The sequence below is a fragment of the Cebus imitator genome, unplaced genomic scaffold (assembly GCF_001604975.1).
Source record: "Cebus imitator isolate Cc_AM_T3 unplaced genomic scaffold, Cebus_imitator-1.0 Scaffold686, whole genome shotgun sequence".
Classification (NCBI taxonomy): Eukaryota; Metazoa; Chordata; class Mammalia; order Primates; family Cebidae; genus Cebus; species Cebus imitator.
The window spans coordinates 493,290-520,237 of NW_016108001.1; the positions used below are offsets into that span (position 1 = coordinate 493,290).

General features: G+C 38.0%; 1 protein-coding gene across 7 annotated transcripts in view; it reads left to right on the plus strand.

Moving 5' to 3' along the window:
- Positions 1 to 26,948, plus strand: part of MCU (mitochondrial calcium uniporter) — a 233,712-nt gene that overhangs the window by 154,080 nt on the left and 52,684 nt on the right. For all 7 annotated transcript variants that reach the window (XM_017518548.2, XM_017518546.2, XM_017518552.2 and 4 more), the window contains one exon: positions 16,580 to 16,649. In XM_017518548.2, coding sequence (XP_017374037.1) covers positions 16,580 to 16,649 — 70 coding nt within the window. The remainder of the gene's footprint in view (positions 1 to 16,579; positions 16,650 to 26,948) is intronic.

Below are 26,948 nucleotides of genomic sequence, written 5' to 3' on the forward strand. Positions count from 1 at the left end.
TTTAGTAGAGACGGGGTTTCACCATGTTGACCAGGATGGTCTCGATCTCTTGACCTCGTGATCCACCCGCCTCGGCCTCCCAAAGTGCTGGGATTACAGGCTTGAGCCACCGTGCCCGGCCTAAGTCATAAAACTTAAAAAGTTTAAACAGTTTATGATTAAGCAAGTCTTCTGACTATATTAGATTGAAAAATGTGATTTAAAATGAAAAGTTCCTCTCTAACCTAGGTCACCTGTGACTTTTCAGATTTTCATGTGCTTCTCAGCTAGGATTAGTGAGAAGAGAGAGGCTAAGAGTGAGCAAACCATGATTGCTCTGTTGTGGTTAATAATGATATTCACAGTGTTTTGCTAACTCACATTATGAAAATGAAGCAGAAAGTACTGTTCGAAGAAGCCACCGATGTTCTTTGGCCTTCTTGACTTCTGTTTTGGAAACGTGAACTTTTTACCACACCCTGATGGTAAAACTGACCAGTTTTTATTTATTGCAGTTGTTACTGAAGATCAATTAGTGAATTATTTAGTAGCATTGAATCTAAATATGAAGAAGGTAGCCATCCTCAAAGAGCTTATGTTGTCAAGACATAAAAATAGTACTGACTCAGCTGGACATGGTGGCTCACGCCTATAAACTCAGCACTTTGGGAGGCTGAAGCAAGTGGATCACCTCAGGTCAGGAGTTCAGGACCAGCCTGGCCAACATGGCGAAACCTCATCTCTACTAAAAATACAAAAATTAGCCGGACATGGTGGTGCATACCTGTAATCCCAGTTACTCAGGAGGCTGAGGCAGGAGAATCACTTGAACCAGGAGACAGAGGTTGCAGTAAGCCAAAATTGTGCCTTTGCACTCCAGCCTGGACGACAAGAGTGAAACTCCATCTCAAAAAAAAAAAAAAAATTACTGTCTCAACATTGTCTGTTAAATGACATTAAACATATTGGCATTCACTATTACACCCTGGAAATAAAACTTACTTCTAACTCTTAATGCTCTTAATCCTCCTTTTTAAGAAACATAAAATTCAGTATATAAAGAGATGCCCGTTTTTATTCTATTGTGTCTCTATTAATGCTTTCTTCTGCTGGGCAAGGCAGAACAATAGATAAAATATTTTGTGGAATGACATTTGAAATTTTCAGGGGAGAAGTCCATGGAGAATGGTGTCTAGAAATTGACCAACATCTCTAAAATCAGTAGGAGAGAGGGATTTAGATCAGTTTTCCTTATTTTGACAAATTAAGTGAGCCAGGGACAGCCTTATGACTTACAAGTCAAACATAGGGTGCTACTTTGAGGAATTAGCTTTTGTGGCAAGTCTGACATTTTTGTGAGAAGGCAGAGTAGAAATAGAGAAAAAAAGGGGTGAGAAAAGACAGCTACACAGATACAATTAAGACACAGCTTGTTGGCCACCCCCACCTTTTTTTCTGACGGAGTCTCACTCTGTCCCCAGGCTAGAGTGCAGTGGCACAATCTCGGCTCACTACAGTCTCCACCTCCCGGGTTCAAGTGATTCTCCCATTTCAGCTTCCTAAGTAGCTGAGACTACAGGCACACACCATCATGCCCAGCTAATTTTTGTATTTTTAGTAGAGACGGGGTTTCACCATGTTGGCCAGCATGGTCTCGATCTCTTGACCTTATGATCCGCCTGCCTCGGCCTCCCAAAGTGCTGGCATTACAGTGTGAGCCACTGCACCTGGCCAACCCTTTCATTAATTGTTGCTACTTCTGTATCCCAACATTCCCTCTACCCCAACATGCTAAATACTCATTCGTAAGTTTATTTTTTAATTTTTCTTCGGTAAGTTTGGATAGCAGCATTCTTATTAAATATAAAGCAGGAGGAAAGCTTGTATATTCAAGGAGCTTACAATAATATTCTTAGTATCACTTTCAGTTTCCTAGGCCGTAATAACTCATCAACCTTAGTGTTTTTGGATTTTTAATAAACACTTTCCTTTCTGTTTATTTTGAAAATTTTCAAATATATAGAGAAGTGAAAGAATAATGCAGTAGATATCTAAATTCTCTTTAGCTAGATTCAGTAGTTGTTAACATTTTTCCAGTCTTTTTTTTTTTTTTTTTTTTTGCACTGAGCCATTTGAGCCATCATCAACACTTCATTCACAAAAAGTTCATAATGTGTCTCCTATGAATAGGACATTCTTTTACATAATCATAATATAATTTTTATACTCAGTAAATTTATCTTAGTTGATAGTATTGGATAGTTAAATTATAGTCTATTGAAAAATATAGTGAGATAGTTGTTGACTCAAGGAAAATTTTTCTTTTGTCTACCTCAATGGGAAATGCATTTTTGACCATTGAAGAAAAGCCTGAGGGAAAAGTGTGTACCATTTATTCTGTGAAATTGAGTGATATATGTCTGTTATAGGGCAGGAAGAAACAATCATGCTAGAAGTAAGGATCTTTCATCAATGGGAATATGTCACAAAATATCCATTTACATTTGTGCTTCAAAGAATATTCCATTTGTGCTGTGCATGTGAATATAATATATTTGCATACCTTATGTTTTTGTCATTATTGCTTGCAAACATTTTCTAGATAATTTTATCAGTCAGAAATAAGGTAGTATGTGCCAGGTACCATAGGAACTATTTATTAGATTTGATTCTTAATAATTTTTCTCAGTCTTCTATCCTACAATCTATACTCGAACTTCCCAGCTTAATTGTTGGAAGGAAATAGATAGTTTTGGTATTTCTGTTTCACTTTTGACCTCATGTTCATAGTTGCTGTTGGGTAAACATTTAGGTGATTATTTGTCAAAATTGTTCTGGCTATGCTTTGAAAGAGAAATGCAGATGTCCTTCTGAACTTCTTCATCAGTTTGGTTAGTATTTTTTAATGGGATAACAAAATGAAGTTAACAGTGTTTTTTGTCAGTAGTTATTCCCTACCACTTTCCATAATGTTCCCTTTCTGTTTTTGGTTCTCCCCCACAGTTGGTGACATAATACTAGACTCCACAAAATAATCTGCGCTTTAGCAGCTCAGTATTGAGACTAGGACTTGAATGTTGGACATCCAGTTCTATCCCTAGATTCAGTGCCCATTCTGCTAACTGAAATTGATTTTTCCTTTATCTCTAAAGCATTGTCCCATTTTTGTTAACTTTGTAACTTCTTTGTGATCATTACTCCTCTCTAAAAGAAGTGATGGGTTCCTATATTGTAGGAAACAAACTAGAAAAGGAACAAAGACCAAGACAAAAGTCAAACAGGCTTATAAGACTTAATTTTTTTGTTTTTTTTAAACTAAAGTTTTTGGTCTTCAAGACCTGAATGTAGCACAAGGATCAACATTTTCGTAATGAAATGTGTCCTTCATATAAAATGTAGTGAAGTAGTAAGCAAATTTTAAATTTCATGTGATGTTTAAATATTATGGATTATTTGTGAGAAAGTTTTTGAAGAACATGTATTCCTTCTAGAAAACTGGTTTAAAAACCAATTGGATTATGTAAGTCTAGGGAATGAAAATGACCCAGTCTCAATACGATTGATATGCATGCCTGAGTTCTTAACATGAAATTGATCTCTTCTTCAAAAGGAAACAAACAAGCATGATTTTCTGCATACATTTTATTCCACAGCATTTAGGGTGGCAGCATATTATATTTAGAAATTTCCTCACAACAATTTCTTGAAAATCTTGACTTTACAGGGATATATCATCTCTCTAGGCTGTGAAGAAACAAAGTTAAGCCCTTTGTCACACACAAAAATGTCACCTTCAACTCAGCTGGTATTAAAAGTCCATGACAACCTCAAATCCAACAAAGAGGTGTCATAGGATTCTTGCTTTTTTCAAGTGCACATGGAACATTTTCCAGCTGACCACAGTTAGGCCATAAAGCAAATCCTAATAAATTTCAAGGGATTTGCATCATATAGAGTATGTTCTCTAACCACAGTGAAATTAACATAGAAATTACATTTTCTTTTTTGAGATGGATTCTCGCTCTGTTACTCAGGCTAGAGTGCAGTGGCATGATCTTGGCTCACTGCAACCTCTGCCTCCCAGGTTCAAGTGATTCTCCTGCCTCAGCCTCCTGAGTAACTGGTACTATAGGCATGCACCACCATGCCCAACTAATTTTTGTATTTATGGTAGAGATGGAGTTTCACCATGCTGGCCAGGCTGGTCTCGAACTCCTGACCTCGTGATCCACCCGCCTTGGCCTCCCAAAGTGCTAGGATTACAGGCATGAGTCACTGTGCCCGGCCAGAAATTACATTTTCACTGGAAAATCATCTGGTATTTGAAATGTGCGTCAAAGAAGAAATAATAGCCAGGCTCAGTGGCTCACACCTGTAATCCCAGCACTTTGGGAGGCTGAGGTGGGTGGATCACCTGAGGTCAAGAGTTCGAGACCAGCCTGGCCAACATGGTAAAACTCCATCTCTACTAAAAACACAAAAATTAGCCAGGCGTGGTGGCGGACACCTGTAATCCCAGCTACTCAGGAGGCTGAGGCAGGAGGATCACTTGAACCCAAGAGGTGGAGGTTGCAGTGAGTCAAGATCATGCCATTGCACTCCAGCCTGGGTGACAGAGTGAGACTCCTTCTCAAAATAAATAAATAAGGAAATAACCAAGACTAGCAGATCAAGAAAAAGTAGGCATAGTTTACCAATACCAGGAACAACAAAAAAAGGCAATGTCACTACACATTCTATGGCCATTAAAAAGTTACGAGGGTATTCTGAACAACTTTATGTCAATATGCATTTAGAATTTCACACAAAATGGACAAATTCCTAGAGTAACATGACTTACCAAAAACCAACATGATTAGTGATAATAAAAAGACAACCCAATTTAAAAATGGGCAAAGTTCCGAATAGACATTTTTCCAATGAAAATATAAAGGTGGCCAGTAAGCATATGAAAAGATGCTCAACATCATTACTTATTAGGGAAATGGAAATCAATGCCACAATGAGATACCATTTAACACCCACTAAGGAAGCTATAATTGAAAAGACAGATAGGACTGGGTGTGATGGCTCCCACTTGTAATCCCAGCATTTTGAGAGGCCAAGGCAGGAGGATTGCTTGAGCCCAGGAGGTCAAAGCTGCAGTGAGCCATGATTGCACCACCATACTCAACCTGGGCAAGAGAATGAGACCCTGTCTCAAAAAAAAAAAAAAAATCAAGTGTTGGTAAGGATGTAGAGAAATTGGAACCCTCACTGTAAAAGTAAATGTAATGTAAAATATTACAGCCACTTTATATAAATAGTATGGCAATTCCTCAAAATGTTGAATTCAGAGTTCCCATGGCACCCTACAATTCTACTCCTAGGTATCTATCCAAGAGGAAGGAAAATAAATGTTCATATAAAAACTTGTACATGAATGCCTATAGCAGCATTATTCATAATAGCCAAAAGTGGAAGCAACCCAAATGGTCACTGACTGATGAATGGGTAAACAAAATGTCTTAAATCCATACAATGGAATATTATTTGGCAATAAAAAGGAATTAAGTACCAATATATGCTACAACATAGATGATCCTTGAAAACATTATGCTAAGTGAAAGAAACCAGTCACAAAAAGACCACAAATTGGACCCTGTGCATGCTTAGAAAATGCAGAAGATGGTAGTGATGTTAGTAATGGTATTCTTTCTTTATATGCAAATAAGCATCTGCTGGTCTCTCGACTTGTAAAGTTGTGACTTAGAATTGCTTGCTGAGAGACTGGTCCCCATATGAACTCTAAAGAGACAGGAGACATCAGCTGGAGTCATAGGCAGAGTGGGCTGAGTACTATTCTGGGTTGAGTGTTTTCAGTTTTGAATTATATGTGAAAATCATCTTAACTCTCTTATTTGATCTTCCCCTTTATACTGCACTAAGACCTTTAATGACTATTATTCTTTGGTATTAATCTTAAGTAATGTATTCATTATGTGAAGTTACACTTTGGCATGGCTTTGTTAAGGGTATTTTTTAAAAATCAAGCAAATAGGTCAGGTGCGGTGGCTCGGGCCTGTATCCCCAGCACTTTGGGAGGCTGAGGCAGATGAATCACGAGGTCAGGAGTTCGAGACCAGCCTAAAACCCCATCTCTACTTAAAAAAAAAAAAAAAAAAAAATTGGCCGGGCATGGTGGCACACACCTGTAATCCCAGCAACTCAGGAGGCTGAGGCAGAAGAATCGCTTGGACCTGGGAGGTGGAGGTTGCAGTGAGCTGAGATCGCATCATTGCACTCCAGGCTGGGTGACAGAGTGAGACTCTTTCAAAATAAAAAAAAAAAATCAAGCAAATAAAAATAAATCCCATTAGCTAAAGGTAGAGAAAGAGTAGAAACTGTCAAAATTATTGCATTTGTATGAAGCCGAAGAGTTAAAGACAAGTAAGACTTAAGGACCAGCACGGTGGCTTAGGGCTGTAATTCCAGCACTTTAAGAGGCTGAGTTGGGAGTGTTGCTTGAGGTAAGGAGTTCAAGACCAGCCCTAGCAACATGGCAAGACCCCATCTCTACAAAAATTTAAAAATCTGGCATATCCCAACTACCCAGGAGGCTGAGGCAGGAGGATTGCTTGAGCCCAGGAGATCAGTGATGCAGTGAGCTATGATCATACTGCTGCACTCCAGCCTTGGTGACAGAGTGAGACCCTGTCCCCCACCACCCTCTTATACCCCCCAAAAAGGGCTTTATGAATGCCTTAAAATCTCCAATTAATGAAAGGTGATTTGTTCTTATGGTATTCCTACTGGATAAAATCTGGAAGAAATAAATGAATGAATGTTATTAGTCAGCTCGTACATTAATTTCTTTTTCTTTTTCTTTTTTTTTTTTTTTTGAGATGCTCTTGTCACCCAGTCTGGAGTACAGTCAAGTTCAAGCGATTCTCCTCCTGAGTAGCTGAGATTACAGGCACTCGCCACCACACCTGGCTACTTTTTTGTGTGTGTTTTTTTTTTTTTTAGTAGAGATGGGGTTTCATCGTGTTGGGCAGGCTGGTCTTGAACTCCTGACCTCAGGTGATCCTTTCGCCTCGGCCTCCCAAAATGCTGGGATTACAGGCGTGAGCCACTGCACCTGGCCCATGATTTCTGTTACTCTTATTCCAGTTTTGAGGTTTCTAAGTGAGACAATTATGTTAGAAATGCAGGTAGCATATTTATTTTAATTAGGTAAAATAACTTACAGTAAATGGAAAAGGAATTCTAAAATAAAACCAGCTCCTTTGCTATAACTCTCTCTTTTTATATTTTATTCTTTTCATGGTATGAGTGTCACACTCACACAACACATGGGAGGGTAGAGAGTGATTTTTATAGCAGCTGTTGTATCCCTCTGATTGCAGGGGAATAAAAGAGGCCTATAGTTATTTATATTTGTGAGTGGTAACTGCATTCTTTTTATTATTAACTGAAGCTAGAGCAAAAGTGAAAGTCACACAAAGTGTACTTCTTAGTTTGAATTGTTAACTTCGTTAATACAAAGGAGAGTTGAGATGAATTCCCTCCACCATTTCTTCCCACCCCACCCCCCCGCCCCGCTTTTATTTTAGCCTTACCTGAGGAAAAAAGTTAAGTCTGTAAGTCAAGGTCAAAATAAAGTAGCAACATGGGAGTGTAAATTACTGAAATGTGTTCTATACTGATCTTTTTTTCTTCTATCCTAGCTTTTCTGATGCCTTTTAAAGGTTACAGAAAATTAAATAAATCTGTTATGTTTCACCTTAAAAAAGAGAAGAATACAACAGAGCACAATGGGTCAGTAGATATTTGTAATTCTTTTTCTCCCTTAATTTTTTTATTTTGAAAAAGTTCAAACCTATGGAAAAGTTGCAGAGAGACTATAAAGTACAGTCTTATACGTTTTGCCTAGATTCACCAGTTATTCATCTTTTGCCACATTTGCTTTATTTCTCTCTATGTGCTTATAGATGTATATGTACACATATGCATATTATTTATTTTTTTCCTGATCTACTAACCATGTCAGGCATCATAATCTTTCACCGTGAAATATTTCAGCCATGTTTTTTCTAAGAACAGTAACATCCTCTTGCTCTTGTACAAAATACAAAATTTGTTTTTGATTTTTCCGGACTCCTGTCTATTACCTGTGTTTTATCAGTGTTCAAGAACAAAGGAGGCAGTGAGGGGAATTATTAATAGCAACCACCCACTTCCTAAGTTATTCGCCACTCTGCATCTTCCAGAAACCAATTGGGAAAACAAAGATAGAAGTTGATTTTCAAACCAAATAAATACAAAGTGATTGATAGACAAGGCCCCATAGCCTTAAGTAGGCCCATTTTTTTCTTCTATCACATATAGTTGAACCATTTCTCTAAACTACTTTGTAGTGTATGTCAGGAAAAAAATCTATTGGTATCTATTTTCATGAATTAATAGTCTTTCAGAGTTCGAAGGGGTTACAATGTATGTTGCATAACCGATGCATTTTACAGATGTGAAGTAAGATTCAAGGTCATTCAACTAGAGATAAGACTAGAATCTAGCCTTTGAAACTCAATGCATTGGTTTCTGCTATGTCATATTTCTTCTCTGTGAGCCCTAGTTGTTTATGTTGGGGTCTTGATAAATGAGAATGGTGAAGGGTCTAAGAATACTGTTCCTAGCTAACTGATGCATCCCTTTGAACTCATTTGCATGAACTGTGGTAGTGCTTCTCAAACTTTAATGTGCATGTGAATTTCCTGGTGACCTTGTTAAAATACAGATTCTGATTCAGTAGGAAGGAGGTGGGGCCTGAGATCTGCATTCAAACAAGCTCCCGGGTAATGCTGATGCCCCAGATCCATGGTCTACATTTTGAGTAGCCATTTTCTAGAATAAACAGATTTCTCAGGCCCTAGGCATTGTCAAAGTAGAAAAGAACACTTAAAAATATAAGCTATTTTAGTTCCAAAAGGTATAGAGACAAATGTAACTAACACCTGTTTATCCATAAAATATTTTGAAAAGTTCTTTGTATTTTCCTAACTTTAAAGGCACTTTAAAAAAGGAAGTTTTATCTCAATATCTTGTTATAGATGCGACTATTTCCCCAATATTGTTATGCCAACAAATGCATTGAGATTTCACAGGCTTTAATGGCACTGTGGAAAGAAATATGAATTCAGGTGATGAAAAGAACCATTGCGAAACTGAACTGTCTGTCAAAACAAGCAACCAAATGAAGTTCCATTTTTACTCTCAATAAAAACATCTTCAAGCCAGTCACATTTATTCATTTAACAGATAGAGTACAGTCCTTCCCCCTTACCTGCTGTTTCACTTTTGGTGGTTTTCATTACCCACAGTCTGCTGCAGTCTGAAAATATTAAGTGAAAAATTCTAGAAATAATTAAGTTTTAGATGGTACACTGTCCTGAGTAGTGTGGTGAGATCTCACACTGTCCTATACTGGCCCACTCTGTCCCACCCAAGACATAAATCATCCCATGTACAGTATAATATGATATTTTAAGAGATCAAATTTGTATAACTTTTATTATACTATATTGTTGAAATTATCCTATTTTATTATTAATTGTTGTTATTCTTTTACTGTGCCTAATTTGTAAATTAAACTTTATCCATAGTGGTGTGTGTGTGTGTGTGTGTGTGTGTGTGTGTGTGTTTCTTCCTATGAGCTGTGGTTTTGTTGTAAGGTATGTGTTTATATGAAAAAATGTAGGGTTTGGTACTGTCAGTGGCTTCAGGCTTCCACTGAGAGTCTTACAACATACCCCTCACAGATAATGGGAGAATACTGTACGTAGAGTTTCCGTTCCCATGGAGTTCACATTCTGACTTTATTCACTTGTATCTAAATCTGTATGCTGCTTTGAATTGTATAAATGATTTTTAAAAGGTACAAATGCTAGGTTTTATGTGACAGTGAGTCCTTTAAGATCTTTGCATTTAGGTTTTTATTTTTTATTTTTTATTTTTTTTGAGACGGAGTTTCACTCATGTTACCCAGGCTGGAGTGCAATGGCGTGACCTCAGCTCACCGCAACCTCCACCTCCTGGGTTCAGGCAATTCTCCTGCCTCAGCCTCCTGAGTAGCTGGGACTACAGGCACGCGCCACCATGCCCAGCTAATTTTTTGTAGTTTTAGTAGAGACGGGGTTTCACCATGTTGACCAGGATGGTCTTGATCTCTTGCCCTTGTGATCCACCCGCCTCGGCCTCCCAAAGTGCTGGGATTACAGGCTTGAGCCACCGTGCCCGGCCAGATTTTTAGTTTTTAAAAAGTAATGATGAACAATTCATTCAATGACCATCTCAACACAACACGGTGTTTGTTTCTTAATGAAATTAGATCCCAAGATTTTCTTAAAAGGAAATAGGTTAATAAGGAACTAACTTTCCCTCTCTCTTTCTCTCACTCTCTCTCCCTGCCCCTCCCTTCTTTCTTCGCCCTCACCATTCCCCTTCCTTTAGCCTGATGTCTAATTGGCTGTGAATATTTTGGGGCTATCGACAGGTTATTTAGAGCTGACAATCCTCTCAAGTTTCTGGAAGGGTATACTGCTGAGTTTGCTCTTTTGAACTATGAAAGATGAATTAGATATAGTTGAATAATTTATGATCATAGTAAGGAATTTAAAAGTAAATTTCGACTTGAATTTAATAGTTTTCTGAGGCATATCTTTTTTATCATTCTAAAGTTTAATTTTTATTGGCTTAAATCTTATGATTTGAGGAAATAAAATTACAGTGTTTTATAGCCTGACTCTAAATTGATAACACTAGGGATTAAGATTACAGGTAAATGATTATAATACTAGGGCACACATTATACTTTCTTTTAGTTTCAAGCCCCTACTTTTCCTTAAAGTTACTTATTACCAAAAGAATAAACTTGCTGTTTGTTTTCAAGGGACTATGAGGGCACCAAATCTTCAAGGGACCATGAGGGCACCAAATCACCTTATTCATTTGGCAACAATATGCTTAGGGAGGCGGGGCACGGTGGCTCATGCCTGTGATCCCAGCACTTTGGGAGGCCAAGGTAGGCGGATCACTTGAGGTCAGGAGTTTGAGACCAGCCTGGCCAACATGGTAAAATCCTGTCTCTACTAAAAATTACAAAAATTAAGCCAGGCATAGTTGCTGCTTGCCTGTAGTCCCAGCTACTCAGGAGGCTAAGGCAGGAGAATGGCTTGAACCCGGAGGTTGAGTGAGAATCTTGAGGTGGAGGTTGCAGTGAGCCAAGATCATGCCCCTGCACTCTAGCCTGGTGACCAAACAAGACACTGTCTTAAAAAAAAAAAAAAAAAAAATTCCTAGAAATATTCCCTTTCTCTGATAATGTTTGAAATACTTTCTAAATAATTTACTTTAATCTTTGTATCTGCCAAGATTTAACTTAATTAACTTTGCTTGACTTTAATCTTGGTATCTGCCTATGAAATTTAAATATTTAAATATTACACACCATTTGCCTGAATGTTTTTGCTGACTTTTCTTTTTTTAAACTTCTTGATATATTTTTCAAACTTTCAGCATCAGTCAAATATTTATTAAAAGCTTACAAGGAAAATAAAGGGTAAAAAAAAAAAAAAACCCTAAACAGTAAAGGAAAAAAACTTTAAGAAACTTACTATTTTCTTGTGACATGTTAAAAATACAAAACTTAAACCATGAAAATATTTTCAATTTAGGGGAATTAAGGAAGAGTTTAGAACAGCAATGGCTCTTTGATCTTGAGCTCTTATTAATTGCTTTCTTGGTTTTTTGTTTGTTTTTTTTTGTTTGTTGTTGCCGTATTTCAAGGAAAATAGGCAAGAGCAAAATAATGTTTGTTGTTGTTGTCTTTATTAGACTCTAAGCTTCTGAAAGATTTAAAGAGAGGAAAGGACTCGTATATGTGTTTACTAACACTTAGTATGTACGTAGTATTTTATAATTGCCAATGCCATTACAGAAGTGGGTGGGAAGGACTTTGGGAAAGTGAATTATACCAAAACGACAGAAACTGTTCTATAAGCAAAGACCAGCAAACATTTCCTTTCCTTTCCCCTTTTTCCCCTTCCCCCTTTTCTACTTTCCCCCTTTCTTTTCTTTTCTTTGAGACAGAGTCTTGCTCTGTTACCAGGCTGGAGTGCAGTGGATCTCAGCTCACTGCAACCTCTGCCATCTGGGTTCAAGCGATTCTTCTGCCTCAGCTTCCCAAATAGCTGGGACCACAGTTGTGCTCCACCACGCCTGGCTAATCTTTGTATGTTTAGTAGAGACGGGGTGTCACCATATTGGCCAGGCTGGTCTCGAACTCCTGACCTCATGATCCGCCTGCCTCAACCTCCCAAAGTGCCGGGATTATAGAAGTGAGCCACTGCGCCCAGCCAAACATTTTCTTAAAGGGCCAGGTTGTAAATATTTGATACTTTGTAGGCCATGTTGTGTCTGTTGGAACTACTCAGCTCTTGCAGCTACTCAGTTTGGCTGTTGTGATGTGAAAGTAGTTGAGTGGGCTATAGAGAGTAAGTAAATGAATGAGCTTTGTTAGGTTCTAATACAATTTATTTATAAAAACAGGCAGCCAGCCTGCCAACCCATGTTCTATGTCATCTAACAAGTACTACTCATAAGCAGCCATGCATTGATGTGGTTCTCTGCCCCACAAAAACATCTTTTATTATTGTTAAGAATAATTTACGAAAATGGCCCAGCGTTGTATGTCTATTTAAGTGATATGATGGTTGGGATTTCCTTTTAAGATATACTGAAAGGAAAAAACTGGGTATATAGATGAACTGAATTTGACAAAATGTTAATAAATACAGAAGCAGATGATGGGTTCATAGGATTTCTTCACACTGTGCTTTCTGCTGTGTGTGTTTGAAGATGTCAGTATTTAAAAGTTAATATATTAACAAATAATGGCCCAGTAAAGGCAGCAGTTTGTCCCTTCTCTTCTCAAATCTTAGAATAGGAAGGAAAATAAGACAAAAATGCAAGTCCCATCTTCAGCACAACTGTGGCGATCTCTGCAATTCCAAAACACATTGTATAATGGAAGGTTGCCAGATCCAGTGAAGGTCAAGTAGAGGTGTGTGGGAAAACCCTGAGGAATGACACCTATGATTGAAGATCCCTGACAAAGCCAGCCAAGCACAGTTCTCCAGAGGAAGCTGCCGACCTCATACTTCTCCAAAGCAGAATTCAACACTGATCCTTTAACTTTCAAATCCCCAAGGAAAGATTAATTTAGAAATTAACATGCCAAGCTGCAGGAAATTTAGCTCCCATGAGTCCTGCTTCTACAGGAAGAAGTGCAGCCAACCAAGAAATGAAAGGAGAAACTACAGCTAAAGTATTAGCAGTGAACGTAAAGTCCATTGATCTATAGAATTAAGACTAAAACAAATGTGGAAATTAGATTTGCAGAGCAGAATATGAATCGTTAAAACCTTGACAGTGCAGTAATGAAAGTCGGAAAGAGGAAATAAATGATGTTGTCATGTTTTATAACAGCCTGTCAAAAGATGTCATTTGAAATCAATAAATCTAGTAAAATCTTAAGATTGGAGTGGATGGGAGTCTATAGTTGATACATAGATATGTAGGTTAGAGCAAAAGGTAAACACTCAGAGAAATAATAAACTAAACCAAATGGTAGAGGGAAAGAAAAAGAAACATAACTGTATTAGTTCATCATTGCTGATAATACAGATAGGATTTTTGTATGTTAAAGCATATTTTTTATAAAATTTTAGTTAGTTATAATATTAAAAAACTATAAAATATAGGGATTTTTTTTTCCCCCTAACATGTGTTTGTTGAGGACTTGTTGTTTGCCAAGCATAACTAGTGACCAAAAGAGATGCAAATTTTTGCTTCATGAGTTGGAGGAAACAAAAGTAATAAGCAAATAATTTGTTAAGAGGTATTAAATGTATGGGGGAAAAATACAGCATAAAAGGATTGAGAGTACCCATTGACGAGATTGTTATTTTGAAGCGGGTGACCAAAGTAGACCTTAGTCAGACAATGAAATTTGAGCAAAAATTTGGAGGAAGTGAGGGAACCAGATAGTTATCTAGAGAAACAGTATTCTAAGCAAAGATAGCAGCTGTTGCAAAGACCCTGAAGCAAAAACGTAGCAGGGTTCAGGAAACAGGGAAGAGTCTAAAGGGCTAAAGCAGTAATATAGGAGGAGAGTGGTAAGAGATAAGCTAGAGATAATGGGGTATCAGAGAATATTGAACTTTCAAAGGCCATTAAAAGAACTTTAACTTTTACTCCGACCTAACTACTAGAACAAAAAAGTAAACCTTTCTTATTATCAGAAGGAATATATACATAACTAAAAGTATGCACAAATCATTGAGTAATTTTATTTTAATGTTTTTTTAAGAGATGAGGTCTCACTCTGTTGCCCAGGCTGGAGTTCAGTGACAGGATCATAGATCACTGCAGCTTCTTCTGACTCCTAGGCTCAAGCAGTCCTCTCACTCAGCCTCCCAAAGTGCTGTGATTACCGTCGTGAGCCACCATGCCCAGCCGCTAGTAAACTATTTTTACTTTAGAAAGCATAGCATAAAATTTCATAACTGATAAGAGATTAAATATGCATGTTATATTAAATAGGCTAACTCTTCTATAAAACATTCCAAGATCAAATTACTAAGAACGAAAGCAAAGAAACTCAGAATAATAAAATTGAAGAAAGGCATATGCACACTAAAACGTGCAGAGGTTGTTCCTAACATTGGATAAGACTGTACAAAAATCATTGCATGCAGAAAAATTTAAAGTGCTTCTCAGAAATACAAATAGAAACGTAAATGGAAAGACTTACAAGATTCTTTGGCAAAAATCAAAATCATTTAAAAGTTATTTTCCCCCTTTTTAACTCATGAAGTTAATATCTCAAAACAAGACATAAGCTAATATTTATTGAGAATTTACTCTATGCCAGGCATGTTCTAGGGACTTTACATGTATTACTCATTTAGTCCTCACAATTACTTTATATGGGTAATGTTAGTATCACTTTTTGCTCATTTTTCAGTGAAAAAACCGAGGCACAAAGAAGGTAATAAATTGCCCAAGAGTTGCAGTTAAAGTTACTGAACCACAATGCGAACTCAGGCAAGATTATTTCAGATTCTGTGCTTTTAACTGCTGCATGATACTGCTTTTTGAAACGAATAGCTGTGTGTGTGTGTGTGTGTGTGTGTGTGTGTGTGTGTGTGTGTGTTTGGGTGTAGATAAACTGACTCTGAAGTTCATATGGAGAAACAAATAAGCAAGAATAGCTGGGAGATTTCTTAAGAAAAGTAATAAGGAAAAACTAACCTACGAGATAGGGAAATATATGGTAAGACTAGAATGTTAAAACAATGTGGCCACTAGAGCATGAACAGCATAGAGGTTCAGAAATAGATCCAAATTCATATGAGTACTTGGAAAATTATAAAGATAGCATTTCCAATAAGGCAGGAAAAGATGTATTATTCACTGTATGGGACAGCTATGTTGTCATTAGAGGGAAATTAGTTAGATTTCTGCTTACCAACTTTGACTAAAAGTAATTCCTAATGAATCAAAGATTTCAAACTAAACTAGGTGTGAGCCAAGTCTCAAGTAATTTTAAGTGATTTATTTACATTTTTTATAAATGTCAGTCTTACCTTTCTGCATGCTCTCTCAAGTTGAAATGATATAGAAATTAATGATAGTGATATGAAGGCTGTAAGCCTGCCATCTACTAAGCTATATTAAAATGTGCATTGTCACAGAGTCCTAAATGATTTTTCTTTGTGCTGGTGGAATGGAATATGTCAGACCTGAAGCTGGTATATTGGATTTTATTCAGTTAATGCCTCCCCTTCTTCTTCCTTTGATACTTTTTGGGGCTGGGAAAGTAAAAGATACGAAGGAATAAATTAAGCATTTGGCAAGTGAGAAATGAATTCAGTGTTCATTCTGAGACGTGGTTTAGTTATGAGAACCTAAGTTCCAGATCCACATCCACAGTGACATTGCTCTTGGAGGAAGTAGTAGAGGTGGGTGTGAGTGAGTGATTTCTTCTAACACTGAAGCAGTCATGATTAAGGACTCAAGTAGTAAGGTTGACTGTCTGAGTTTTTAAAAAAGGAGAGTGAACATAAAGACCAGATGCCTACCCAATAACAGTAAATTCTTAATAACTATCTCATACCTGGTAAGAGATATGAAGAAGATGCAGGTCTGAAAGATAACCAGAGGAAGAAAAAGCCATAAAGTTTGCTTGAGGCCTGATAGCACCTAGAATCAATATTGTGTTTTTAAAACATGATTTGTATAATTCTGTTTAATGCAACATGTATACTTGTATTTGTATTTGTAAATGTGTTTGCTTAAATCTTCAAAACATACCAAAATGTTCACTATTATTGTTTTAGGATGATGGAAGTTTAAAAGACTTTTATCTGCATTTTTAAAGTTTTCTACAAAGCATACATATTACTTAAGTAATCATATTTACATATTTATTATATACACACACATAGGTATATGTTTGTTGTTCCATTCTGACAGTAAATGTATCTTTTGTATTTTCTAGGTACACCAGAGGCTCTCTTCCTGGCAGAATTTGAGAGTTGTTTATTGCAGTACTGTTGTGCCCTCTGATGGTGAGTTTCAGCAAATCCATCTTTTATGTCTGATATTATTTCCCTCTTAGCTCACTGTTTCCTATTCTCTACCTGACACAAAATTTATAAATTATACTCTTCCACTTAAGGTGGGCCTAGGGGTCTGAGAGAGAAAGGAGGGCTAGAGAAGAAAAATAAAATTTGGATGAGAATCTAGTGAGTTTAGAGGACAAACCAAGAAGAAACACTTAAGATCCATCAGGACTTCATAGGTCATGGAATGTTCTTTTTTTATTTTATTTTATTTTTTTTATTGCGTTTTAGGTTTTGGGGTCCATGTGAAGAACATGCAAGATTGTTGCATAGGTACATACACGGCAATGTGGTTTGCTGCCTTCCTCCCCATCACCTATATCTGGCATTTCTCCCCATGTTATCCCTCCCCAAATCTCCACCCCCCACTGTTCCTCCCCTACTTCCCCCCAACAGACCCCAGTATGTGATGCTCCCCTCCCTGTGTCCATGTGTTCTCATCGTTCAACACCTGCCTATGAGTGAGAACATGCGGTGTTTGATTTTCTGTTCTTGTGTCAGTTTGCTGAGAATGATGGTTTCCAGGTTCATCCATGTCCCTACAAAGGACATGAACTCATCATTTTTTATGGCTGCATAGTATTCCATGGTGTGTATGTGCCACATTTTCCCTGTCCAGTCTATCACCGGAATGTTCTTTTATCTTTTATTTTTGAGACGGAGCCTTGCTCTGTCACCCAGGTGAAGTACAGTGGTGTGATCTCAGCTCACTGCAGCTTCCACCACCTGAGATTAAGCAATTCTCCTGCCTCAGCCTCTCGAGTAGCTGGGACCAGGCGAGCACTACCACGCCTGACTAATTTTCATATTTTTTGTAGAGATAGGGTTTTACCATGTTGGCCAGGCTGGTCTCAAACTCCTGACCTCACATGATCCGCCCACCTCAACCTCTCAAAAGTGCTGGGATTACAGGCGTGAGCCACTGCGCTCAGCCTCATTTATCTGTTAAAACTAGTGACATAGTTAATATGAAGATCACAGAAGCACCATCTTTGGTGTTTTCTAACCATTGGTTCTTCACATTATGGATAATGACCAAACACTCCAGGCCTCTTGTACCAGAGCCTAGCCAGAAGGAACTCAAAGTCTGAGACCTCCTGCTCTTGCTTGTATTTTTCCCCCCTTAAGCACAGGACTGCAGTACTCTTCTTTGACGTGAGAAGGGATAAACAGATGCTTCGGGACCACATGCAATCCATTGTAAATGTCTATGATGCTATAACCTGGCAACAGGATCCAAGCCTTGGTTATTTTTATGGTAGTGGAGGGAGATGTATTTACAACTCTTTTTTTTTTCCCCATTTATTTTATTGCATTTTAGGTTTTGGGGTACATGTGAAGAACATGCAAGATTGTTGCATAGGTACACACGTGGCAGTGTGATTTGCTGCCTTCCTCCCCATCACCAACATCTGGCATCCCTTCCCTTGCTATCTCTCCCCAGCTCCCCACCACCCATCGTCCCTCCCCTATTTCCCCCCAACTGACCCCAGTGTGGAGTGCTCCCCTCCCTGTGTCCATGTGTTCTCACTGTTCAGCACTCGCCTATGAGTGAGAACATGTGGTGTTTGATCTTCTGCTCTTCTGTCAGTTTGCTGAGAATGATGGTTTCCAGGTTCATCCATGTCCCTACAAAGGACACAAACTCATCGTTTTTGATGGCTGCATAATATTCTATGGTGTATATGTGCCACATTTTCCCTGTCCAGTCTATCATCAATGGGCATTTGGGTTGGTTTCTAGGTCTTTGCTATTGTAAACAGTGCTGCAACGAACATTCGTGTGCACGTGTCCTTATAGAAGAATGATTTATAATCCTTTGGATATATACCCAGTAATGGGATTGCTGGGTCAAATGGAATTTCTATTTCTAGGTCCTTGAAGAATCGCCACACTGTCTTCCACAATGGTTGAACTAATTTACACTCCCACCAACAGTGTAAAAGTGTTCCTATTTCTCCACATCCTCTCCAGCATCTGTTGTCTCCTGATTTTTTAATGATCGCCATTCTGACTGGCGTGAGATGGCATCTCAATGTTGTTTTGATTTGCATTTCTCTGATGACCAGTGATGATGAGCATTTTTTAATATGTTCATTGGCCTCATGTATGTCTTCTTTTGTAAAGTATCTGTTCATATCCTTTGCCCACTTTTGAATGGGCTTGTTAGTTTTTTTCTTGTAAATCTGTTTTAGTTCTTTGTAAATTCCGGATATCAGCCCTTTGTCAGATGGGTAAACTGCAAAAATTTTTTCCCATTCTATTGGTTGCTGATTCACTCTAATGACTGTTTCTTTTGCTGTGCAGAAGCTGTGAAGTTTGATTAGGTCCCGTTTGTCTATTTTGGCTTTTGTTGTCAATGCTTTTGGTGTTTTGGTCATGAAGTCTTTGCCTACACCTATGCCCTGAATGGTTTTGCCTAAATTTTCTTCTAGGGTTTTTATGGTGTTAGGTCTTATGTTTCAGTCTTTAATCTATCTGGAGTTAATTTTAGTGTAAGGTGTCAGGAAGGGGTCCAGTTTCTGCTTTCTGCACACGGCTAGCCAGTTTTCCCAACACCATTTATTAAACAGGGAATCCTTTCCCCATTGCTTGTTTTTGTCAGGCTTGTCAAAGATCAGATGGTTGTAGATATGTTGCGTTGCGTCCGAGACCTCTGTTCTGTTCCATTGGTCTATATCTCTGTTTTGGTACCAGTACCATGCTGTTTTGATTACTGTAGCCTTGTAGTATAGTTTGAAGTCCGGTAGTGTGATGCCTCCCGCTTTGTTCTTTTTACTTAGAATTGACTTGGCTATGCGGGCTCTCTTTTGGTTCCATATGAAGTTTAATGTGGTTTTTTCCAGTTCTGCGAAGAAGATCATTGGTAGCTTGATGGGGATAACATTGAATCTGTAAATTACTTTGGGCAGTATGGCCATTTTCACGATATTGATTCTTCCTAATCATGAACATGGAATGTTTCTCCATCTGTTTGTGTCCTCTCTTATTTCGTTGAGCAGTGGCTTGTCGTTCTCCTTGAAGAGGTCCTTTACGTTCCTTGTTAGTTGTATTCCCAGGTATTCTCTTTGTGGCAATTGTGAATGGAAGTTTGTTCTTGATTTGGCTCTCTTTAAGTCTATTATTGGTGTATAGGAATGCATGTGATTTTTGCACATTGATTTTGTATCCTGAGACTTTGCTGAAGTTGTTTATCAGTTTCAGGGGTTTTGGGGTATTTATAACTCTTATTGTCATTTCTTTTACTCGATTTTGTGCATTTACAGTTTCGGTTGCTTAGTTTAGGGGTTGACTGTTAAATATGTTTCCTCTGTGTAAAGTTTAATTTGATAGAGCTCTGATTTCAGCCTTAGAAACATTAATTCATAAGCATAACCATTGAAAGAGCATCCTGCAAATTTATAAGGGTGCCTAAAACTAAAGAAGCCCAGAAGATGAATCATGAAAATGCTAGAATCCCCAGCCTTTAGTCAGTATAAATATTTGCAGTTTTATCGGAATTACCTCCCAAAGCTATTTTGTGAATTTATGGACAGTGTGCTCATATTTGCCAAATCTTCTAAATTTGGAGGAAAAATCCATTTGTGGTTACTCATTTGTAGCATGGAAAGGTTAAAAAGGGGAAAATAGACCAAAATCAAAACAAGGAAAATATTAGCTGGCTCTTTGTTTCTAGTCTCTTAAAGACAAAAAAACTAATAAAGTAGTGCCAATTAATGTATAAATTAAAAAGCAGCATTTAGCACTGTGTTGTGGCCAGAAAGGTAGCCATGTTGCCCCCAGTTAAGAGTCACTGTGTACCCAGATAGCAGTACTTTCTACGTGGCCAAGAGCCAGCGGACCATAATGCCACCTGGCTATGCTACCTATTCCTTTCCCTCCTTAAGCTCCTTCAATGCAGTGGGTGGGTATTTCTCTTCCTCCTGACACTGTCTTTGGTCCATTAAATAGCCAAATGGTGACTATCCACATCTCTGCCAGCACCACTCCCAGGTTCTGACTTATTTCATTACCACTGCAGGGTGCCATCATTAGATACTTTGAATAAAAAGAATTTATCTGCCCAGCACAATGTCTCACACCTGTAATCCCAGCACTTTGGGAGGCCAAGGCGGGAGGATCATGAGGTCCAGAGATCAAGACCATCCTGACCAACATGGTGAAATCCCATCTCTAAAAAAAAAAACAAAAATTATCTGGGGTGGTGGTGCACACCTGTAGTCTCAGCCACTTGGGAGGCTGAGGCAGGAGAACCACTTGAACCCAGGAGGCAGAGGTTGCAGTTAGCGGAGATCACGCCACTGCACTCCAGCCTGGCAACAGGGCAAGACTCTGTCTCAAAAAACAAACCAAAAAAAGAATTTCTTTCACTGTAAAAAATAAAAAAAATAAAAAAATTGTTTATATTGCTAAATCTACTCAGCTTTTGCTGAACTATTTCATTCAAACATTTTTAGTCTTTATGATTTTGTTTGAAATTGTCATATATTCAATATCAACACATATCTATTCATAAAGTTATATATACTTAATATCAACCAAGTCACATGTTATACAACAGCAGGAAGGTGAAGTCCCACTGGTGGTTATGATATTTAGTGGCAATTAATTTGAACTAATGAATTCATATTAGAATTGGTATTAATTTTACTACTTATTACAGTTACTATTATTCTCTTATACATACCTGTATTTATGCATATGGAGATATTTTAGTAATTTATACTGGAGTTATCTGGCTAAATGTTATCAGAGGACATAAATGCTAATAGGTTGCCATTTTGAGGGTTTGAAGGCAATATTTTTACAAAAGCTAGAAGGATATCAACTTAAGAAGAGAAAGAGTGCCTCCCCAAATTCTTACCAACACTATTTATCCTTCTTAAGAAAACTAATTCATATTAGTTATCAATAAATAAAAGCACACAATTACTTGATTTAATAGAGCTCGAGGTCTTTACTATCCCCAAATTATATGTCTTTTCTAATTTTGTACTTCTAAGTTAACTTTACCTTAGGTCAGTATAGCATGTGAGAAACTGCTTAATGCACAGCTACTCCAATAAGTAGAGATTGGTCACCAGTAACAGAAACTTCTGCCATCACTCCCTGCTCTTTGTTGTAACTGCTGGTCATCTTCAGTATTAAATGATGACTTGACCCTCAGTTTTTAGAAGTACAGGATCTAAAATATCACATTCTATAATTATGATATTGATATACTTAGTAAACATACATATATATATTGCTTTTCAGTAATTGCTTGTTAATTATGTTATTTGACAAATCTGGTTATGACAGTAACAGCTGCTAATAAAATATATAAATTATCTTAAATGTTTACCTATCTAACAAAGCAATCTAACAGGTTCTTGAGGTTTGTTTGTTTTTTTTTGTATTGTAAATACTTCTGAGAATCTAATGAAAACTCTACACTCTTTCTCTAGAATAATTTATATAAACAGAAAATTTTACATATAATTTTATAATGATGCAGATTTCCCTAGACCAAACGTGGAACAAGCACATACCCATACTCACACTCATGTTCCCTTTTATGACAGGTATTCTGCTTAAAGGTTAAGAGTACAAGCTTTGGAGTCAAGCAGACCTGGGTTTATATCTCAATTCTACCACTTAACCTCCTTATAACCCCAGGCAAGTAATAAATCAAAGCCTGTTTCCTCATCTGTGAAATGTAGATAGTAATAGTTAATACCTCCAACAGAAAAATGTAGAAATAGTACTTATTCTGTAAGGAGTGGTTGTGGTCATGTTAAAGACCCCAAATCTAAAACATGTGGTCTTGGACTTCTCATTTTAATTTATCTGTGCCCCAGATCCTCAACTGTAAAATGACTAATAGTAAAGTGTAAATAGTAAATTACACAGTTTGACTGTGTAATTTATCGTCATCCAACCTAGAACACTTTTGAGAGTGAAAGGCCTGGTAACTTTTTAATAACATAGGCCAGGAGCTATCTTCACTTTAGCTGTTGGGAAAGTATGAAAGGTGAGCTAGAGAAAGAGCAAGAAAAATAGCCTTATCTAGCTGCTTTTATTTCTTTATCCAGAAATGTAATCCTACTCAATTTGCCTTATATTAAGAATTGCTAGGGCCAGGCATGGTGGCTCATGCCTGTAATCCCAGCACTTTGGGAGGCAAAGGTGGGAGGATCTCTTGAGCTCAGGAGTTCAAGACCAGCCTGGGCAACATAGAGAGACCTCGTCTCTACCAAAAAAATACAAAAATTAACTGGGCGTGTTGGCATGTGCCTGTGGTCCCTGCTACTTGGGAGGCTGAGGTGGGAGGATAGCTTGAGCCCAGGAGGTCAAGGCTGCAGTGAGGTGGGAAGTCAAGGCAACAGTGAGCTAGGATCCTGCCAACGCACCACTCCATCCTGAACGACAGAGTGAGACCTTGTCTCACCAAAAAAAAAAAAAAAAAAAAAAAAAAAAAAAAAAAAAAAAAAAAAAAAAAAAAAAAAAAAAAAAAAAAAAAAAAAAAAAAGTGCAAGAGAGACAATTGCTAGAGAGTTGTTATGTTTATCTTGTACTTAACAAAAGATGTAAGATTTCCCTACAAAAAATTGTTTGAGGGCAAATAATAACGAAACTATCTGAAAATTCCTGTTTAATAATAAACAATCGTCTGTTTAGTCAACCCAAGTAATAGATAATATTCCTAACCTAAGGTCTGTGAGTGGTTTGGGGGATCAGATATATGCCCCAGCTTTTTTTCTTTGTTTTCTGTCCTCTTCCTTTTTTTTTTTTTTTTGAGACAGAGTTTCACTCTTATTGCCTAGGCTGGAGAGCAATGGCTCAACCTCGGCTCACCGCAACCTCCGCCTCCCAGATTCAAGCGATTCTCCTGCCTCAGCCTCCCAACTAGCTGGGATTACAGGCATGCACCACTACACCCGGCTAATTTTGTATTTTTAGTAGAGACAGGGGTCTCTCCATGTTGGTCAGGCTGGTCTTGAACTCCCGACCTCAGATGATCTGCCCACCTCAGCCTCCCAAAGTGCTGGGATTACAGGCGTGAGCCACCGCACCCAGCTCTTAGTTTTTTAAAAAAGCTTTATTGATCTATATTTCACATACCATAAAATTTACCCATCCCAACAATCCATCTTTGTGTGTGTGTGTGTGTGAGATAGAGTGTCACTTTGTCCCCCAGGCTGGAGTACAGAGGTACAGTCTCAGCTCACTGCAACCTCTGCCTCCCAGGTTCAAGTGATTCTCGTGCCTCAGCCTCCCTAGCAGCTGGGGTTACAAACACACACCACCATTGCCTGGCTAATTTTTTTATTTAGTGGAGACGGGTTTTCACCATGTTGGCCAGGCTGGTCTCAAACTCTTGACCTCAGGTGATCCGCCTACCTCAGCCTCCCAAAGTGCTGGGATTACAGGCATGAGTCATCATGGCCAGACACAACAATCCATCTTTTTAGACTCCTTGCTTGTTAGTCAGTTGATAGTGTAGCAAATTTTTTTTTAAGTTCCCCAGTTCTAATCTTCACTCCCACCCTTAACCCTGGGTAACCACTAATCTGCTTTCAGTCTCTGTAGTTAAACTTTTTCCAAAAATGTCATATAAATGAACTCATATAATATGTAGTCTTGTGCATCTGACTTCTTTTACACAGTACAGAACTTTCAAAGCTTATCCATGTTGTATTGTGTATTCATAGTATTTTATTTTTATTGCTGGGTAGTATTCTAGCATATGGAAATATCACATTTTGTTTATTCATGCACCAAATGAGGGACATTAGGATTGTTTCCCATTTTGTACTATTAAAAACAATGCTGCTGCCGACATTTGCCTGTAAGTCTTTGTATGGACATGTTTTCATTCTTCTTGTATAGATACTTGTGAATGGAATGGTTGGGTTATATTGTAAGTATATTGTTAATTTTTTAAGAAACTGCAAACTGTTTTCCAAAGTGGCTGTACCATTTTGCATTCCCACCAGCAGTACATCAGTGTGACAGTTTCCCTGCATACTCCCCAACCTTGGTACAATCAGTCTCGCTTATAGACACTCTAGTGGATGTGTAATATTACTTCACTGTGGTTTTAAATTAGATTTCACTGATAATGATATTGAACATCTTTTCATGTGCTTATTAACCATTCATGTATTTTCTTTAGTAAAGTGTCTATTCGAAGTAACTTTTAAAACATTTGACTATTTATCATCTTCTTACTGAGTTGTAAGAGTTCTTTATGTAGTCCAGAATTTTTCATGTTAGTTTTTAAAATAGTTTTGAGAGAAAGGGGACAAATGTTATTAATGACTTTTTTGTCAAGTCATGTTATTAACGGTTATACACAGTTGGAAATTCTGTCATCATTGCATTGAGGGCACATGCATTCGCCACCACTATGCCCCCCACGACTATATATCTTTCACTCCAACTTTAAAAAGACTTGACAACAAAAAAGAAATGACAGCACTGAAGCTACTTAATCACCAAAAATTATAGCGCACAGAGCCTAAGTATTTTAATGTGGCAGAGGCCTCACCAACTTAAAGTTGTGAAAACGGAAGCACCTTATTTTTTTTATTTTAAAAATATATCGAACAGTTCGGATTTTTTTAGTAAGTAGTAGTTACAGTTTGAAACTTTACCAAAATGTGGATGAACTTGTTCCATCACAGAATCTTTTCTTGAAGGATTCTTCAAGACTGACTTTTACATTACCAAGAAAAGAAGCCACATGAAATTGGAAAGACTTGTAAGCTTTATGTGCTGACAGTGAACTACTTCTATGCCAAATTTCAGGTGATGCCATCTTCTTCAGGGTTGTCATCATTTTTTCCAATATTTTGAAGTGAATTTTGAGGGAATTGGAAACTATCCCATTTTCCTCCAGAATGCAACTTGATGAAATGATATTGCTCAAAGCAGTTAGTTCCTAGTTTTTGTCGGTTAACATGCATGTTGACACAATTAAAGAAAAATTCCTAATATATAGGTCTCTTGTGGAAATTGCAAAGGCTGTTAATATACTACCAGCATCTCTGACAGACTTAAATTTCTTTGCCAAAATAACCACCAGAATTTTTTTCTTTTTTTTTTTTTTCTGAAACAGAGTTTTGCTCTTGTTGCCAGACTAGAGTGCAATGGTGTGATCTTGACTCACTACAACCTCCTTCTCCCAGGTTCAAGTGATTCTCCTGCCTCAACCTCCCAAGTAGCTGGAATTACACCACGCCTGGCTGATTTTTGTATTTTTAGTAGAGACAGGGTTTTTCCATGTTGGCCAGGCTGGTCTCAAACTCCTGACCTCAGGTGATCCACCCGCCTCGGCCTCTCAGAGTGCTGAGATTACAGGTGTGAACCACCATGCCTGGCCAAAAAAAAATTTTTGACTATAACAAAGATCTTAGTACTCCGCACAGATGGTGCATCTTCCAAACTTAGCAATGTGCATACTTAGACTGCCTCAGAGGAGAAAGCAGCTCCACCCGTTGAAATAATGTGTTGCTTTTTTTCACTGCCACATACTGGCTTTAAAGACTGTCTCCCAACAGACCTAAAAGTTTTGCCTGTTACCACAGAAGTAATCAATTTCATGAGAACAACGTTTTTATCAAGAAAAAGGATAAAAATATAAAATTCTCCTTTGCTTGATTAAATTTTTGGCAGGAGTTTTGCTTTTTAAGAGAAAAGAAAGTTTAGTACAGGAGGAGTTTATTCATGGCTTGATTTTTACTTGGGGATATTTGGAGCTTTATGAATGGGTACTCTAATTCAAGGTCTTACAGTTGTCATAGACTTGGCAGAAAAGTAGTAAACTGTTAGCCAAGTTACTGCTGAGTAAGGTAAAGCCAGGAGTTTGAGACCATCCTAGGCAACATGGTGAAACCATCTCTACTAAAAATACAAAAAATTGACTAGGCATGGTGGCATACATCTGGAGTCCTGGAGTCCTGTAGAAATGGACAACCAGGCCGGGTGCGGTGGCTTGTGCCTGTAATCCCAGCACTTTGGGAGGCCGAGGTGGGTGGATCATGAGTTCAAGAGATCAAGACCATCCTGGCCAACATGGTGATACCCCCTCTTTACTACAAATACAAAAATTAGTTGAGCGTGGTGGCACGCGCCTGTGGTCCCAGCTACTCGGGAGGCTGAGGCAGAAGAATCACTTGAACCCAGGAGGCAGAGGTTGCAGTGAGCCAAGATTGTGCCACTGCACTCCAGCCTGGTGACAGAGCAAGACTCCGTCTCAAA